This window comes from Aedes albopictus, chromosome 1 (genome assembly GCF_035046485.1).
Source record: "Aedes albopictus strain Foshan chromosome 1, AalbF5, whole genome shotgun sequence".
Taxonomy (NCBI): Eukaryota; Metazoa; Arthropoda; class Insecta; order Diptera; family Culicidae; genus Aedes; species Aedes albopictus.
In genome coordinates, this window is record NC_085136.1 from 227,537,373 (window position 1) to 227,553,953 (window position 16,581).

General features: G+C 38.2%; 1 protein-coding gene across 1 annotated transcript in view; it reads right to left on the minus strand.

The window, feature by feature from the left end:
• LOC109432136 (protein abnormal spindle) overlaps window positions 1–7,111 on the minus strand; it is a 30,394-nt gene extending 23,283 nt beyond the window's left edge. Inside the window, exons 1-2 of the mRNA XM_029857705.2 lie at window positions 6,835–7,111; window positions 6,568–6,750 (exon numbers count right to left, since the gene is read on the minus strand). Coding sequence (XP_029713565.2) covers window positions 6,568–6,750; window positions 6,835–6,849 — 198 coding nt within the window. The 5' untranslated portion in view covers window positions 6,850–7,111. The remainder of the gene's footprint in view (window positions 1–6,567; window positions 6,751–6,834) is intronic.
• Window positions 7,112–16,581: the final 9,470 nt, after the last annotated feature.

The window sequence follows — 16,581 nt, forward strand, 5'->3', positions numbered from 1 at the left end:
ATAATGGTAGCTAAAAGCTAAATAATTGTTCAATTTTATTGATTCATTCAATATTGCATCAGTAGTCAGGTATCAGAAGGCCGGCTCCAGGGGCACGTTATCCTCCATTTGGGGCATTTGCACCATCAGTCAACATAAAACTTATTCTAACGCCGTACTGAGCCATCTGTGCTTTAAAAGGATACCAAAGTGTTGAGTGCCAATTCAAATTTTGAATCTTTTATTTCGGAGCAGTGGCAAATACGGTTTATTATATATTTTTTAAATTTGAACTACAGAGTGATTATTTCCAGTTCAATATTTTAAAACTGCACCATTCATACTTTCGTATGAAAATAACTACGAGTTTCACAGTGCTCCAAAGTTTCTCACAATTTGACATAAATTAGTGATTAAATGCACATCTATATATATAAAAATGAGTTTGTAGTCCCTTTGAGGCAACAAAACTCACGAACGGCCGAACCGATTAGCATGACCCTTGCACGTTTCGATTCGTATTCATGGTGGCTGTGTTTATATGTATAAAAAGTTACGAAAATCCTTCAAAAAATTATCAAAATTGATAAAATAATGATTTTTGATGAACCGGGAAGAAATTTGGCGTGATCGAAATGAAATCAATCTAGAGTGCGTTGCTGCGATAATCTCAACAGTTGTCAAACCACCACAAGACTGGCAAGACAAAGTTTGCCGGAACAGCTAGTGAAACGATATATTGTCGGGCCGCCACCAAACCGGACTTCGCACAATCAAGTCGCGACGCGACCCAACTCGCGACGTTTTTCAATCATGTCAAAAGTAGTGCGCATCCTTCCCGTTGTTGTCAGCAACACAGCGCACTAGATGCGAAACAGTTGCGACACTTGTGGACCAAGAAAATGGAAATTGTTGATTGAATGTCGGTCTTGATTCCAACCGGATAGACAATATTATCTTAGCGGTAAAAACGCTGAAAGTCTTTTAACCCTTTATAAGGCAGTGGCAACTATATTGCCACCTTATACACACATTTTTTCTGTTCGTTTAGGAATTTTTTACAACTTCTGTTTTAACTGATGGACACATTAGGCCTTTGTGAACACTCATGATTTTTTTGAGCCATAACAAATATGAATGGGCTTTTTTAGAACAAAATGTCTCTCCAAAAACTGCCATTTTTGAGTGCATGAAGGTTTATAAGCTCGAAATTCTGTTATGGTGAGCGAATATAAAATCGAATGATGGGGAATGAAAGGCCTATTTTCCTTTTACTTGTGGACAAAATTTCAACTTGATTGCTTCTTTATTTAGCCTTTTGAAAAAATGTACTATAATAAATGGACATGTACTAAAATTGCCATATCGTCCAAAATAAATGACCACTCGAGTTCAAATACACACAAGTAACTCATGAATATTAGGGCAATAACCTGTCAAAAAATCAGCATGATTGATTAACGCATCACAAAATAACAACATTTTAAACTTTGTTGACAGCAAGTTTAAATTTAGACCATTTTTTTCATACAAAATCGACCATCGAATTTTTTGATAATAAAAACGTTTTTGTTCATTACGCCACATGTACTTTATATTCCAATGTAGAACGAGTGGATTCCGTGCCGCCTGGTTCTCTCGGCCTTATAAAGGGTTAAAAACTGTTTTAAACTCATTTCACATTTCTGAATCGATCCAATGGTTAACCTTTTATCTAACAGTGGAAATATAGTAAGATGAATTCGATAATACTTCGCCATTGATTGCGGAGATTTTTTTTAGCAAAATATCAAAATGAATACTAAATTTGTTATTAAATTTTAGTTATTACCCTATGGAATTGATAACTCCCTGAGAACTGTGTATGATATCAAGTGGAAAAAATTTGATAACATAATGAGATACCAATTTCTTATCAATGAGAACTCATTTAGTTTTCAATTAGATATTCAGTACATTGTTTTGTTATCAGTTTTTGTTATGTTAACACTTAAGTCATACAAAATGAAAACTCATTTTGTTATCAAAATACGTGATATCTAAAATACTCAATTTGTTTTCAATTAGTTCTCATTCCCTGCTCGGGTTTACTTCCCTTCCGAAGGAAGAACTCACATTTTGTGAGTTTGTCGGGAGTGGGATTCGATCCCAGGTCGTCGGCGTGATAGTCAAGTGTTCTAACCATAACACCAGGTCCGCTCCTGTGAAATACATTTATTTACTTATGAAAACATGTTAGGTCTATAATAATTTGAAGTAATAATATTGGATTGTTTTAATTTTGTTGCGTTTTTGAGAGCTTTCTGGGAAAACTGCAAAATTCCACCAGACTGAAAAAGTGTCGAACGTCGCGTCAAAGTCGGGCCAAATTTTATATAATGTTGGACCAATGTTGGTCCCACATCGCATAACTTTTGAGTCTATGTTGGGTTTGGGGACCAAAATAAAAACAGGTCAATGATAGGTTTATGTCGGGTTTGACGTCATCTATAAATCTTTAAACCTACGAGACCACAATTTATGCTTACTAGCTGGGGTTACCAATCAATGATATGAACCAAACATCAATCGTCAGGGAGCCTTGACTGATGCTGGAGTTGGTTGTTTCCCCGAGCAGGGAATGAGAACAAACCTATAACAAATTGATAACTCATTTTGTTATTGATAACAAAATGAAATCAAAACAAGTTTTCGTTCCCAATTGTTTTTATTTAATATCAAATTGAGATATCATTTTGTTATCATTTCAAAAACTCAACGATAACAAGATTTGATTTCAAAAATCCAAAATAACATGCTTTATTAACATTAATTATTTTGTGAATATAATATTTGTTAAATCTAGCTGAGTATTGTACTTCCATATTGACACAAAATTTATAATTTGCTGATTCTGGGTAATGGTCAGGTCATGCTGTTGATTTAAATTGGCTTGAACTTTAATAAGTCTTTTAAGGGTGACTGGTCATTATCGGCAGCGTTGTTCTCTTCATTATGAGGAGTTTTTCATCGGCCAAATTGCCTGAAACTTGGTCGTATAGCTTAGCGTGGATGGAAAAGATTTGAGGCCAACGTTGAATTCAACAGGTTTCAAAAAGCCTTCCATGATGAAGAGAACAAAACTGTCCAGAATACAAAAGTTCTCCAATATCAGTTATATTAATCTAAACATATTGTCAAATAAGAAAGTTGAACTACAGGGTGATTATTTCTCCAATTCTATATTTTTAAACAGCACCATTCGCAATTTCGTAAGGAAATAACGAGAGTTCCCCTGTTCAAAATTTTTTCACACTTTAGGTCGTTTGGCATATACATAGTCATTTGGCAAAATAGTCGTTTGGTATAACAGTCGTTTGGCATTATAGCAGATTGGCATGATGTTCATTTGGCATAATTCTAAATTAAAGACAAATGAAGTTGGATATTGCCAACCGAAGTAATTCACGGTCTTTCTACTGTCGAAGGTCACATATTTTACCTTTATAAAGTTTTCTCGCGAGAAAAAGGGTTCGTTGTAGCTCCGTACAATGATCCCATGATGTCTGATACAGTTTTGTTGAAAATAATACAGATATTTATCATACATGAAATTTATAAATGCCATTTCACTTATTGTTATGCCAAACGGCCTTTTTGCCAAACGACTGTTATACCAGATTATGCCATTTGATCATTATGCCAAACCCGATAGAATTAATGAAGTAAAATATTTTCCAATCGGATGCCTTATTTTTTCAATGTCATGATTTTTCTCCGGGTAACGAAGGAAAGAGCTGAAAAGCCGAATGCGACTCAATTCGTTGCTCGATGTCATTTCATTTGAGTACCGATGCCTGTGGCTCTGGGATGTCGTGAACATCTCCCACATTTGTTTTACATACTGCAGTGTATATAATCAGAAGGAAAAGCTGAAATATAATTATACAAAAATATTACGTGCAGTTGTCCTTTGACTCGAAATTTACTTTTCTTTGTAACTTCAATGTCCATCAATAATCTTTTAGTTGAATCATGGTATAGTTATGCTGCATATCTATGAAGATATCATATCCGATTCCCATACTCGATAACACTACGCTCAGGGCGCAAAATTTTCGAGCAGACGAGCTGAAGTTCACCGTGCGGCAGTTTTCATTCACTTGCCTGCTTATTCATATTCAGCTGCTCGATACTCGTTTGTCAACTGAATGAAAGTCAATGAATATTTGTAAACATCTTACGAAGTGTTAAATTGCTGATAAAATATTAGCGTTTCGATTACATTTAACGGTGCTTTACACAGATCTTTTACCATTTGATTGTTGTGGAGTGTTTTTGGAAGGAATCGTAGCCATTAACGTAGGTAATTATGGAGATGTTTCTCGACCGGCTTCATATTCAATGACTACGAATTGACTGAGTGTGTGAAGAGGGAGAGCGAAAATGAATTTGTTTGTTTTGAATATTCAGTGCAGAATCATTCAAATTCTTTCTGTTTTCAGTCAATGACTATGAACATTTTGCACCCTGACTACGCTATTAATAGAAGCCATATTCTGATCGTATCAAACAAAACAAGTTTTCAATCACAAGATTCTTCTGAATTTAAAATTAGATCTCATTTAAATGTTTACTTATTCATGTAAATTAATATCTAATAAAATATCAAAATGAATACTAAACTTGTTATAAATTTTTAGTTATTACCCTATAGATTTGATAACTCCCTGAGAACTGCGTATGATATCAAGTCGTAAAATGTGGATAACAAAATGAGATATCAATTTGTTATCAATGAGAACTCATTCTGTTTTCAATTAGACATTCCAGTACATTATTTTGTTATCATTTTTGTTATGTTAACATACAAAATGAAAACTCACTTTGTTATCAAAAATCGTGATATCTAAATAATTCAATTTGTTTTCAATTAGTTCTCATTCCCTGCTCGGGTCGATTGTACTGCAGATTTTTCATGGTTTCCTTTGCATTTATATGGTGATTGGAATTAGGAGCAAGTACAACATGTAGTATCCTAATTCTGGTCATGTGTCTTTTCCATTTCTAGCATCAGGAGTCTTCTTCGAAAAGTTGATTTGATGTTAAATTTATAAAAATATGTCCTTTATTGTTCTGCTTTGGTGCTTTTTTGATTGATTTTGTTAGTATTTCAGTGAAAATACATTAAATGTATAAATTGATGCAATAGGACAGATCGGTGAAGTACTAGATTTGTAGTAATGAGCTGAATTTTAGTATGGTGAGAAGGTCAAATCTCCATTTCTGCAGTGAAATGGTACAAAACGCGTGGGTATTATGATTCCTTGCCTAATTTGATGCTGTTTGAGCAAAACTTTGGGCAACAGTGTTGTTGTTTTCTCTATTTCTTGCAACACAAACAACATAGTTATCCAAAGTTTTGCTCAAACAGCATCAAATTAGGCAAGGAATCATAATACCCACGCGTTTTGTACCATTTCACTGCAGAAATAGAGATTTGACCTTCTCACCATACTAAAATTCAGCTCAATACTACAAATCTAGTACTACAGCGAACGTGCCCCATTCACAGGTCCGCAAAAGAAAAAAAAGTAATATGGCGGCCGATTGGATGATTAATGGCATTCAATGTATTTTCACAATAATACACAAGAAACCCTTTAACTTTTTGATTATATTCTGGCGTGGACATAATCATTGAAAATTACAAAAATCAATTTGCTAAAGATTGGCGACAATTTCGGCTAATACTCGGTGTTTTGATTCGTGTGAACGGAATTTGGAGCTGATTGGAATAAGGCGCGGTCACAGTATGAATTCTACGGTTTTTCAAAGGCGAAATCTGTTTACATAACAACAAAAAAGATTGCATGCTTATATTGACATCGGTTAAATTGAGCCCATTATTCCTTGGATAAGACCTGCTTGTCAGCCTCGTTATCAGCTAGTTTTCTATTCAACTTGTCAATTCCATAGGGTAATTGAAATTCAACTTTTTGCAACTCGTCATATAAATAACTATTATTGTTATTTATTTGTTACGAATTGTGTTTAAGTGTGGTTGAGAAATAAACTCTTTTTAAATTAAAAGTCCATTAGAACTTTGCAGGCACTTTTCCAACTGTATAAAAACAACTTAAATTAATGTTTACTGATAGTAACTTTAAATTATTAAAGAATTATTGAAAAACAATCGAATCAATTGGTCACTAATAAAGCTTATGTTCACTTATTGTACGAACTATATGAGCTAGATTTCTATTGTAAAAAATAACAATATATCTACTGTGCGTTTTATTGTCAACAATAAAACCAGTCATATGTTAATAATATTTACCATGTAATGAATGGTATTTTTTATATTTTTAAGTATAAAAGTTTACTCCAAACCTAGCTGCAAAGCAACAAATAAAGCGCATTTTTTTTTTCAGTCATCCCTTAGTATTTACCCCAAAATCCCCTGATGCGCATCTTGCATGTTGTCTGTTTTTCCCACCCTTCTCCCATCATTCGTATCCTTTATCCCAAACAGGATCTGCACCAGGGACGTTGCAAATTGCATTTTCTTCCTCCTCTTGTCCACACTTCTTTCCCACCCCTTCTCACCTGGATCTGCTCGTCGTAAGGATTCCTGACGACCAGCTGGCGGCGAGCCGACTTCCCGACAGGCACTCCATCGAAAATGACCGTTGCTTTGGGCGTAAACGGGCCCAGCAGTACCAGCGTCGGTTCGCGGGATTCTGTCCGCCGTTTCGGCTGTGCAGACGGGCGGGTCGGTGTAACCTTTACCTACGAAGAAAAACGGAACGATAATTTCAAGACTTTTGACGCCTTTGGTTTTGGAAGTTGGATATATTGCACTTTTCCGCTTACCTCGAACGCACTCATTCTGTTGCGGACACTTTTTGCTAGAACATTCCTTTGAATCAAAGAAATTTCACTTCTTTACGAAATCTGTAAACTTCACAAAAAATCGGTGCTATTTTCCGCAAACAAACACTTTTTTCGTCACTAAATCACTTGCAAAACATGGAAATAATACGAAACGGCTCCACGCAAACGAAAACGATGGCGAGCTGTGGCAGAAAATCGTTGGGAATTTTTGTTTTGGATCGTCCAACCAACAGACGTCGGTCGTCGGTCGCGACTCACGGCGGACGATGAGAGAAACTGCCGACGCGACGCTTGCGCGCGGATGACGGGTTGCTCAACGACGCCGAGTAGGCTTGGTTCGTCTTTTGCGCAAGAAAAGAGCAAAATTGCACGCAAGAAGTATTCACTCTAGGGTGGGTCATCGTTGTGTGGGCAAATTGGCAAATTCAAATTTGTTCGGGTCAATCCGGATCCGTGTTTTTATGGTCCCTTTCAACGATCAAAATAATTTTACAACTCTCAAAATTAGGGTGCGATTTATTGCGTCCCTGTGATCTGTACTGCGATTGAAATCTGAATGGGATTCAGTATGGGAATATCCATGAATTGCGTCACGCAAAAATGTTCCATTTTCAACTGAATCCCATTTCTCCGTAAGTCGCGCTTTTTGTATTGACGATTTTATGAATTTCTAGACTCTAGTGCAATTTCGTTTAAGTGAGATACAATTTGCACACTCACTAATATACCGCATTTAGTTCACTACTGGACTGCGAACTGCGACTTTATAAGTGCGAAAACGTAAATAAAAGTGCGCGATTGCATCAAATCAGGTTGATGTCTTCGGCGCACTATTTTTTCAATCTATGGAGAACAAGTCAGGCCAAACATTTCAATAGGTCCTATCTGCATTTGAGAGGCTCTCTTTGTTCACTTTCTCTTTCAATTATTGCAATGTAATGGTACACTTTTCAACTACTTTTGCAGTACAAATCAAAAGACGATTGTTTTGACCATCGTTCCATGCAAGGAGGATTCTATAACATTCCCCAGAAAACCATTCCCCAGAATACCAATCCCCAGAATTCCATTCCCCAGAAAACCATTTCCCAGAATGTACCATTCCCCAGAATGTGCCATTTCCCAGAAATCCATTCCCCAGAAATCCATTCCCCAGAATGCACCATTTCCCAGAAATCCATTCCCCAGAATGTACCGTTCCCCAGTGTAGAAGTGAGGCATATTATATTAAAAAATATAAAACTTGTTCTATTAAAAAAAATGCGATCATTTCTATCAGTGTATCAGTTTGAATCAGGCCCAAGCCCCTGGCATCAATGAAATTTATCGTAGCCAACATCTAACTGCCTTATACTCATATTCGTGCAAATTGAAACGAGCGTGTAATCAACAAACGCAGCTTTTGTTTGATGTTGTGAGCCACACACGAAATCACATTCACAATGCGTGTTTGTTGGGTTGCTTTGTTCAACTAATCGCATGCTCCTCTTACCGTACATTAATATTAAAGCGAGTTTGAAGTGTTTTGTGATCATAAGCGGTGGAAAAAATGATTCCAAAAACTGATCAACAAACCAAAATAAACGTTAAACAAAAAATTGTTGATGTTTTCGCATTTGACAGTGGGCGCTATTTATTAGCGCCCAGGACATCCTGTCTACCATGATTCCAATGCATTGATATAGGCCGTGTCAGGGGCCTGGAAAAAAAAGAGGTCAGTTTTGGGAATGGTGTTATGAAGAATAGGGCCCATATAGCCGAGGCGGTAAACGCACGGGTATTCAGCATGACCATGCTGAGGGTGACGGGTTCGATTCCCGGTCGGTCCAGGATCTTTTCGTAAAGGAAATTTCCTTGACTTCCTTGGGCATAGAGTATCTTCGTGCCTGCCACACGATATACACATGCACAATGGTCATTGGCAGAGGAAGCTCTCAGTTAATAACTGTGGAAGTGCTCATAGAACACTAAGCTGAGAAGCAGGCTTTGTCCCAGTGAGGACGTTACGCCAAGAAGAGGAGAGAGAGAGAGGAGAGGTTATGAAGAATGGTTGTATGTCGTGAAGTGGAAAAAAAATAATAAATTTGAAATTGAAGAATAAAAAAAGTGCTGTGTTGTGTTTGATTGAATTCGAGATTGAATTTCAACAGCGTTTCCGACAATGGCGTATGTTGGTAGGTATTTGATTACTTAAAATTTCAAAGTGGATTGTGTGGTAACCGTCACTTAAATTTGCAAAGGCGTCTTACCGCCACAAAAGTCGTTAGCAAACTGAAGCATCTAGCGTATCGCGCCGATCGCGCCAGTCTCGAAAATCCCACACACCAATACCCATTCATGCTCAACACCATTGCCGCACACCTCTCTCTCTTTCAACCACTTATTCGCCGTTCATACCCCGACCATGCGGGTGTGTGCTAATGCTTGTGTCTGTATGCACCGTTTCATTGAAACGAGAAGCATTTCATTCTGTTTGGCGACCAAATGCCGTCAATGGACCGCGTCGAACGAGCTTTCGCCTAAACGTCAAATAAAAGCTCGCTGCATCCAGGTCTGGGCGATATCATTATGTACACGGAGAAAGTAAATATTACATTTCAATATAATAGACATGCAGCATTTTTTTGCACATCAGTATTCTTTATAATCCACATCTTATCTACCACAGATTGTTATAAATGAAGGTGGTTATGCGGACGAAACTTTTGAGCGTCGTTTAATTTTGATGATCACCTCTTGCACGATTGGTAAGAGGGAAAGCATGAAGAGCGGGGGGAGCAGTTTGTGTGTGTGCCGAGGAGTTTTGGGCTTCGGTCTGTGTTGAGCATTGTGTTATGGCTAGTCATCTTAACTGTAATAGGAGAACCCACTGTAAGGGTTCTCAGCATACAGTACTAACGAAACTGAGAGATAGAACAATAAACAAGAGTTAGTTCTTCTATGACTATGGACACAGTCGGTCGTCTTACCTACCACGAAAGAATGTCTTTACCCACTGTAAGGGTTCTCAGCATACAGTACTAACGAAACTGAGAGATAGAACAATAAACAAGAGTTAGTTCTTCTATGACTATGGACACAGTCGGTCGTCTTACCTACCACGAAAGAATGTCTTTTTTAAATTACCGGTTATAACAGTGTCGACGAGGAGAAATGTTGGAATTTGCACTATGCCTTTCACGACCGTTGGCGTTAGTTTCTTTTGGCGTGAATTTTCGGTGCAAGTTTCATTTGGCGACATGCGTGCAATGTGCTTTAATTGTTGTGTATTCTCGACCACCGGTAACTGTGTAATTTTGGATTGTGTGTGTGTTTTTTCACATTTTGGTTAGTGCGCCTGTAAATCCTGTTGCTTTTCAGCTACTTTGTCTGTATTTTTTCTGGTTGGTGATGTTGTGAAGTTTAGTCAGTGTTTTTGTGAACGTTGTTCATTTTTTTTGCTGACCTTTTTTACACAGTAGTGCATAAAATTCCCAGAAGTACGTGTAGTGTTTTTTTTTTGGTGTAGCATGGCGTGAAATAATACTTTTTATCGCTCATTTTGAGCTCACCATTTTGTTTATTTTGTGAGATTTTTTTGTCTGTTAAGACGTCGTTTACTCTCTTTTTTATTGATGCAACAAAACAGAAGGCATTTTGTTTTCCAGCTTTTTTGCAATTTTGCTTGGAAACTTTTGAAGATCATTTTTATTTCATCCGCACAACACACACAAAACAGTGCCGATTTCGCACACTGATGTCATGACGTTACCGACGTTACTCTGAAGAGCAAGTGAACCTCGCCGAAAATTGTAAACATAGTGCAGGTACCTCACACTTGTACCATTGATGGTGGTGCATTATTTGTGGATGCTTGTGCATGGTTGCTGCTGATTTTCTTAGCTGTGTTATTCAAAAGCTGCATACAATTTCAACAGATAACTGCATCTGTTACAGCTGCCCTGCAAGAGCGTAATTCGACCTTTTTTAATTGATGACCGGATGGCGAGTTTGTAGCCGTGAAGTCGTTTTCCTGGGCCGATCATATAGATATTCCGGAACGAGATGGTTTAGTGGTGCTTCATCGGATCATAGCAATTCCTGTTTTTTGAAGCAAACTTTTATTTACCGTTGAACACAGTAAAAGTGGCGAGGAGAATATGATGTTCGGCATGAAGTTCAAGAATGGAGACCCAGCGTATGTTACATTCCGTGACTGTTTCTCAGTCAATAAGTGTTTCTAAGTCAATAAGTGTTCCTCAACAATAAGAAAAATAGAGATATAGTAACACCATTGAATAGAATTCAGTGCTAGAGTTTAAAATTTACATTCGAGTAAATGTTTTGATATGCAAGGTTGTATTGATGAATGAATGATGTTCACTGAACGTTCTGAAGTAATGATTGTAAAACTTTGAAACGAAGCCAAAGATTAATAGTAAATAAGTACGTTCTCTATTTTCATATTTTGTTAAGTAAAGGGGGAAGGAGTTGTTATGGCTAGTCATCTTAACTGTAATAGGAGAACCCACTGTAAGGGTTCTCAGCATACAGTACTAACGAAACTGAGAGATAGAACAATAAACAAGAGTTAGTTCTTCTATGACTATGGACACAGTCGGTCGTCTTACCTACCACGAAAGAATGTCTTTTTTAAATTACCGGTTATAACACATTGTTGCTCCAGGTTTTTTCGCAGTTGCTGACCGCAGGCTTCCCGCATAGAAATATACAATATGTCTCACATTCCAAACAGTAAATGTGTCCTATCTGTTAGTGTTAGCTTATCTCAAACAGTTGTCATAATGCTGAACAATATAAAGACTAACATGTTTTATTATTACAAACAGTATCAATCACCCATAGCAAACTGTGACAATATGTTATAGTGTTAACACATTGTTGAATCATATAAGGATTGACACTCGTGAGAAATGGTGGCAATATGCAATCACATTATGACAAATGGTTCGTTTTATATTGTCGCGCTTATCTTAGATTCTCAGCAAGCTGCGTTCGAAACGCGCAGCTTCAGATCGCGCCAGACCGCGCACGTATGATTTGTACACGGTGTGCACCTTGGCTAAAACTGTTTTGCAGCCGCCGGGTGGAGCTGTCAGCCGCCGTGTACAAATCAAACGGGCGCAATCTTATGGCGGCTGACTCAGATCAGCAGCATCTGAGTGATTAAGCTAGGATGCACAATATTCTAGAATTTACAAATCAATTTAAGGGGTATTTTCATCAAAATGTTTTTAAAGTGATATATTTTCAATATATTCACATTTTTCTAATACGTGGTAAAATTTCAGCAACTTTCATAGATAAATTTATATTGCTCGTTGTGAAGATTTATAGATTCCGACGCAAATAAATGATTAGGCTCATTTTCAGCGTAGGTGCGTTATAAATGTTTGTTTACAATGCAAAACTATCACCAAATGTGTGCCTAACAACACAGCATAAAATATTCTCCATGACGCGGTCTGGTTTTATATCTGTGGGCCCACGCAAGAAAAATCCACGCAACTAATTTTCTCGCAGGAGTCTAAACAGGTGGAATCTCCGCAATAAATTGTTTTTTATACATCTCATCTGACGCCAATAAAGGAAAAAATCATTCTTCATTTGTAACATTTTCATTCCTGTAGTGCAATACCTAATAAGACCTAATATGTCGATGAAGGATGTACGCACATAAACAGTTAAAAGGTTTCATATGACCCAAAGGTCAATGATTCCCCTAGGTTAACCGCACTAACCTAATGTACGTTCAGTGCGCTAGAGTTAATGTTTTGAATTAAGTTATGAAGAACAAGTTCTAAAAATCTAAAAAAAAACCATAATGGCTCAAAAAAAGGTGGTGTTTCGTATAAAACTAGAATATCAAAACATTGTTAAAATTGATGATATTCTCACCTATTGTGTACACGCAGAAAAATAAATTGTAAACACAATTAAATTCTAGTTCAAATCAACCGATTTTTCAGTTTACTATAGCGACAAACTGATTTCTAGTTTAAACTGAACTGTCCTATTTTTTGATAATATAAATATTTTCGTTTGTCGAAATTGTTGACAGTTTGTTAAAACAAACAGAGATTTGGTATTTTAAACATGAAATAATAGATTGATTCAAACGACTGCACTTTTGCCACTAACAAACCCGGAATGTTATTGTGTTGGTGACGGCAGCAGCTGCGGTAGCTCGGAAATCTATTTTTAGACCGTCGGTAAGCGGATGGGGAGGAGAACGACTAAAAAAAGTCAAAAAAGTCGAAACCGATCAACTTTTTGTGGATGCTGTCGTGAGTACCTGCGCGTTATCCATCATGACCAAAGCTGCACTTGGAAGTTGGCGTGATGGATTTGCTGCACCTTCTTCGTTGTGGCGATGTTGGGGTAAGCATTTTATAGATGTGTGAGTGCTTTCGGACCATGTTTATGGTTTTTATTTTGTTGAAACAAATGAAATATTTGACATTATATGAAATGATGGTAATCGGTTGTTTTCATCGATAAACTCTAATTGAAAACAATTAAATATAACTTTGGAATAAGTAAATTCTCAGTTTGAAAATCAACCATGCGTTTTATTGTTTTAAACAAGCGCCATTTTTCTGCGTGTATCAGTTATAATGGGGCACGTTCGGTGTAGTACTAGAATTGTAGTAATGAGCTGAATTTTAGTATGGTGAGAAGGTCAATTCTCCGTTTCTGCAATGAAATGGTGCAAAAAGCGTGGGTATTATGATTCCTTGCCTAATTTGATGCTGTTTGAGCAAAACTTTGGATAACTATGTTGTTTATGTTGCAAGAAATGGAGAAAACAACAACACTGTTGTCCAAAGTTTTGCTCAAAAAGCATCAAATTAGACAAGGAATCATGATACCCACGCTTTTTGCACCATTTTATTGCAGAAATGGAGAATTGACCTTCTCACCATACAAAAATTCAGCTCATTACTACAAATCTAGTACTTCACCTATCTGTCCTATTGCGTAAGTCATTATTGACACATACATACGATTTTTTTCCTGAAGCGATTTCAAGATAGAATAGATTCATTCTGTGTTTGTATTTATATTCGGCCACGATTGTTAATTAAAACAGGATTTTCAAAAGTAATAATGTATTCAAGAAAGTAAGGTGGTACGTAAAAGTAAGATCGTACGGATTAAATTGGCTCGTAGAGGAATCCAACTTCAAGACCTGTAACAAAAGAAGTTGGTCGTCGCTCCATTGGACGTAGATCCGGATGGAACAGAGATAGTATAAATCCAACTCTAGATCGGAGTTGGTCAGTGTCCAAGCTGAGCACTGGACCCGGTTGGGTAAAGAAATCCACTTTAAGACCTGTAACAAAGAAAGTTGGTCGTCGCTTCATTGGGCGTAGATCCGGATGGATCAAAAAGAAGGTCTAAATCCAACTCTAGATCGGAGTTGGTCAGTGTGTCCAAGCTGAGCACTGGACCCGGTTGGGTCAAGAAATCCAACTTTAAGACCCGTAACAAAAAAAAGTTGGTCGTCGCTTCATTGGGCGTAGATCCGGATGGATCAAAAGGAAGGTCTAAATCCAACTCTAGATCGGAGTTGGTCGGTGTGTCCAAGCTGAGCACTGGACCCGGTTGGGTCAAGAAATCCAATTTTAAGACCTGTAACAAAGAAAGTTGGTCGTCGCTTCATTGGGCGTAGATCCGGATGGATCAAAAAGAAGGTCTAAATCCAACTCTAGATCGGAGTCGGTCAGTGTGTCCAAGCTGAGCACTGGACCCGGTTGGGTCAAGAAATCCAACTTTAAGACCCGTAACAAAAAAAAGTTGGTCGTCGCTTCATTGGGCGTAGATCCGGATGGATCAAAAGGAAGGTCTAAATCCAACTCTAGATCGGAGTTGGTCGGTGTGTCCAAGCTGAGCACTGGACCCAGTTGGGTCAAGAAATCCAATTTTAAGACCTGTAACAAAGAAAGTTGGTCGTCGCTTCATTGGGCGTAGATCCGGATGGATCAAAGGAAGGTCTAAATCCAACTCTATATCGGAGTTGGTCAGTGTGTCCAAGCTGAGCACTGGACCCGGTTGGGTCAAGAAATCCAACTTTAAGACCTGTAACAAAAAAGTTGGTCGTCGCTTCATTGGGCGTAGATCCGGATGGATCAAAAGGAAGGTCTAAATCCAACTCTAGATCGGAGTTGGTCGGTGTGTCCAAGCTGAGCACTGGACCCGGTTGGGTCAAGAAATCCAACTTTAAGACCTGTAACAAAGAAAGTTGGTCGTCGCTTCATTGGGCGTAGATCCGGATGGATCAAAGGAAGGTCTAAATCCAACTCTAGATCGGAGTCGGTCAGTGTGTCCAAGCTGAGCACTGGACCCGGTTGGGTCAAGAAATCCAACTTTAAGACCCGTAACAAAAAAGTTGGTCGTCGCTTAATTGGGCGTAGATCCGGATGGATCAAAAGGAAGGTCTAAATCCAATTCTAGATCGGAGTTGGTCAGGGTGTCCAAGCTGAGCACTGGACCCGGTTGGGTCAAGAAATCCAACTTTAAGACCTGTAACAAAGAAAGTTGGTCGTCGCTTCATTGGACGTAGATCCGGACGGATCAAAGGAAGGTCTAAATCCAATTCTAGATCGGAGTTGGTCAGTGTGTCCAAGCTGAGCACTGGACCCGGTTGGGTCAAGAAATCCAACTTTAAGACCTGTAACAAAGAAAGTTGGTCGTCGCTTCATTGGACGTAGATCCGGATGGATCAAAGGAAGGTCTAAATCCAACTCTAGATCGGAGTTGGTCAGTGTGTCCAAGCTGAGCACTGGACCCGGTTGGGTTGAGAATTCCAAATTTAAGACCTGTAACAAAGAAAGTTGGTCGTCGCTTCATTGGGCGTAGATCCGGATATATCAAAAGGAAGGTCTAAATCCAATTCTAGATCGGAGTTGGTCAGTGTGTCCAAGCTGAGCACTGGTACTGGGAACTGATGTAAAATTTCTGATTTTGTGCTCAATGGATACTTCTGGAGCCTGGCAAGCTCCACCCAAGTGAGCAAGATGGAAATTAGCTGTTGTGTTTCTATGATAGGAAGAATATGTGAAGGGATACTTTTAGAAGGAACTGATGTAAAATTTCTGATTTTGTGCTCAATGGATACTTCTGGAGCCTGGCAAGCTCCACCCAATTGAGCAAGATGGAAATCAGCTGTTGTGTTTCTATGATAGGTAGAATACGTGAAGGGATACTTTTAGAAGGAACTGATGTAAATTTTCTGATTTTGTGCTCAATGGACACTTCTGGAGCCTGGCAAGCTCCACCCAATTGAGCAAGATGGAAATCAGCTGTTGTGTTTCTATGATAGGAAGAATATGTGAAGGGATACTTTTAGAAGGAACTGATGTAAAATTTCTGATTTTGTGCTCAATGGATACTTCTGGAGCCTGGCAAGCTCCACCCAATTGAGCAAGATGGAAATCAGCTGTTGTGTTTCTATGATAGGTAGAATACGTGAAGGGATACTTTTAGAAGGAACTGATGTAAAATTTCTGATTTTGTGCTCAATGGACACTTCTGGAGCATGGCAAGCTCCACCCAATTGAGCAAGATGGAAATCAGCTGTTGTGTTTCCATGATAGGTAACATATGTAAAGGGATACTTTCATAAGGAACTGATGTAAAATTTCTGATTTTGTGCTCAATGGATACTTCTGGAGCCTGGCAAGCTCCACCCAATTGAGCAAGATGGAAATCAGCTGGTGTGTT